The following is a 3170-nucleotide window of genomic DNA, read 5'->3' as shown; positions in this document are numbered from 1 at the left end:
AGGCAATCCACTTACCTCAGCCTCCCAAAGGCGAGGGATTACAGGCTGAGCCACCGAGCCTGGCTCAATCATGCTTTAAGAGCTTTTCTTTTTAATTCCCTTTGAAGCACTGATACATATACCACGTTAGGCACCACTTCACTCTGTAGGCAGTCTGGATACCATCCCCATTTAACAGAAGAAAAAAATTGAGGACCAGAGAGTGGCCAGCCTCTTTCTGACAGAGACAGGATTCCAAGGCAGGTCAGACATCTCCATCCCAGCACAGGATCCCCAACACTGATCCCTTCCCTTCCCAGCCCCAAACACAACAGGGAGGAGGCCCTTTGCTATGCCCACTGGCATCTCAGGGAACACCCCGGAAACACCGGGGAGCCATTCTGCTGGGTGCACGATGTTTTCCATCCTCCATGTGCAGGCAACGGCAGGCTGAGTCAGCTGGAGACCCAGCCCTGCCCTGAGGAACGGGAGGAGCTGTCCCCTGGGCTCCAGCCCTGCTTGAGCCTGGTGCAGGCAACCAGTTGGCTGAAGGTGACAGGGCGCCATGCCCCTCTTCTCTCACGGGAGGGACTGTTCCCCACCAGCAGCCCAGGCAAAATGTAGAGGAAGTGGTTGAAAAGCATGTCCCAGGCCTCCCAGTGAGGGAGGAAATGTGTGCGCGTGCGCGTATGCGCCAAGTCCAATCCACCTTGGATCATCTTCCTCTATGGAGTATATTCGGCAAGCTGACTGAGAGTGTGGTCTCTGGAGCCCGACTGCCTGGGTTCAAATACTAGCTCTGCCTCACAAGGGAGATTTCGGAGGTAATGCAAGTGTTCTAAAACCAGATTGTGGGCAGGGCACAGTAGCTCATGCCTATAATCCCAGCACTTTGGAAGGCTGAGGCAGGAGGATTGTTTGGGCCCGAGAGTTTGAGACCACCCTAGGCAACATAGCGAGACCTAGCCTGTAATCCCAGCACTTTGGGAGGCCCAGGCAGGAGGATCGTTTGAGCCCAGGAGTTTGAGATAAAGCTTAGGCAACATAACAAGACACTGTCTCTACAAAAAAAAAAAAAAAAAAAAAAAATCAAAAAAATTAGCCAGGCGTGGTGCACATTTATTGTCCCAGCCACTTGGGAGGCTGAGGCAGAAGGATCCCTTGAGTCTAGGAGGTTGAGTCTGCAGTGAGCTGTGATTGTGCCATTGCACTCCAGCCTGGGTGACAGAGTGAGACCCTGACTAAAAAAAAAGTTTGCTACATCATGACTATATTCAGATGAGGAGAGGCGTTCGGCCTCAGTTAGGTGCCTCCACACTTGTGTCTATGAGTTCCTAACCCATGCCTCCGGTGCGCCCTGGCCCTCCTGACCTTTGCCTCTGCTGTTTGTGTTACCAGGAATGCCCTTTCCTCTCAGTCAAATGCCAGTTCCACTCAGGGGTCACCTCCTTTCTCTGTTCCTTATGCACTTCATAGTCTTCCACAGCACAGACTCAGAAAGAGCTGAGTGACACATGGTTCGTTTCTGTTCACCCGCTCGTCTGAGATCCTCAGGCCAGCGAGAGGCCACATTGTGCTCGTCCTGCCCCTATCCATGGTGCCTTGTATCCTGACTGTGGCACCCTGGATGCTGAACTGAATCCAACAGCAGGGGCCGAGGCTGAGCCATCCTCTGCGGGTCCCAGCACAGTGGCTCTAAAGGTCAGTGAAGATAATGTGGTGATGGCCAAGGCTGCTGAGCTAAAGCAATGATGGATGACCTTCCTTTGGCCTAGAAACCCCCTACACCCGCACCCCACGTCCAGAGCCAAAGTCAGGGTCATTACACAAGAAAAGAATTTCTGTCCCCAGCCCCTGGCTTCCCCCTCAGTCATAGAGAGTGGACATTGCAGAAAGATGCAGTGATAGGTGACTCACAGCTAGAGCCTGGGCCTGGGTCAGAGTGGTGTTTTTAGATGCCTGCGGACACTACTCTGACTTGGAGGGCAGTGGCAGCTGGGGGTCAGGGAGAGGGTTCTTTGGCCTCCACTGTCCCGCCTCTGGTTCCTCAGTCCAGAAACAACCCAGGCCCCAGGCTGACCCGGCAAGAGGCTGTGACCCCGATAGGTGACTTGGTGTCACACACAGGCTGGTGACCTGCTGGCAGTGGCTCCTGTTGGTGTTTCCTGGACTTCACTTATCCAGAGAGGAGAGTGTGGTGACCAACATGGCAGCCCCTTCTCGGCTACATGGAGACTCTGGGCCGGGAGAGGCCGAGCTGGGGCAGGGGAGGACGGAGGAAGCAGAAAGGGTGGGGAAGGAGACCACCCCCAGCCCCCAGCTCTCCAGGAACACTTCTGACTCAGCCAGAATGGGAGTGAGAGATGTGCGAACCCTTTCTGCAAACAGTAACAGGCGCATAAGATCCTCCAAGGGGAGGAGATAAACGCTTCTCACAGGGTCTGGAGTCGGAGGTGGGGGCGGCGAAGTTCTCCCACCTCGCCACGATGGGAGGACTGTCCCCTCCTTCCTGCGCCTCTCTCCCCCCACGGCCCTTCCCAGACACTCCGAAGGGCGCCTCCCCCCCTTCCTGCAGCTTCCTCTCCGCCAGGCCACAGGTCCCAACGTGTCCCTTCCCTCCGCGCTGCCGGCCTCCCCCCACCCGCGCCCTCTCCTGCCCCGGGCGCACTCACCCAAATCCCTGGTGCCCTCGTCCGGGGCCTCCTGGGTGAAGATCCAGGGCGGGTTGGTGGCGTAGAGGGAGGTGTTGGGAGGGTTGGCGTGCTTCTTCCCGAAGAGTTTGCTGAAGGTGCCCTGGACCGTCTGGCTCTTCTTCATGCTGCCGCGGCCCGCGCGGGCGCCGCGGAAGGAAGGACCTTCCCCCCCTCGCCCTGCCCTGCCCGGGACCGAACTCCACGCGGCCTCCGCCGGGGACTCTACCGGCCCATGGCCCTCGCCGTCCTCCCCGCCCGCGCACCGGGCGACAGGTGCTGCGGGCGCCGCCGCTCCCGGGGAAATGCGAGAGCTACCTGGACAGGTAAGAGGCCGCCGAGGCCCCGCCCCGCCCCGCCGCCGACTCCCCGGGCCGCATTCCTTCCCGCCTCCCTCCACAACAGGCCATTGTTGGCACGGCCCGGTGGGCTGGGGACCTCGCCCGGCCCACGCCCTCCCTGGGAGACGGGCCACCTCCTCCCCCGGTTCCCTGCCGGCTC

At 58.8% G+C, this 3170-nt stretch overlaps 1 protein-coding gene across 1 annotated transcript in view; it reads right to left on the bottom strand.

Moving 5' to 3' along the window:
* CUNH6orf132 (chromosome unknown C6orf132 homolog) overlaps window positions 1-3164 on the bottom strand; it is a 39534-nt gene extending 36370 nt beyond the window's left edge. The window contains 1 exon segment of the mRNA XM_021714761.1: window positions 2652-3164. Coding sequence (XP_021570436.1) covers window positions 2652-2796 — 145 coding nt within the window. The 5' untranslated portion in view covers window positions 2797-3164.
* Window positions 3165-3170: the final 6 nt, after the last annotated feature.

This window comes from Carlito syrichta, unplaced genomic scaffold, assembly GCF_000164805.1.
Source record: "Carlito syrichta isolate Samal-C Ts95f unplaced genomic scaffold, Tarsius_syrichta-2.0.1 Scaffold305755, whole genome shotgun sequence".
NCBI lineage: Eukaryota > Metazoa > Chordata > Mammalia > Primates > Tarsiidae > Carlito > Carlito syrichta.
This window is presented reverse-complemented; position numbering and strand designations above follow the sequence as displayed.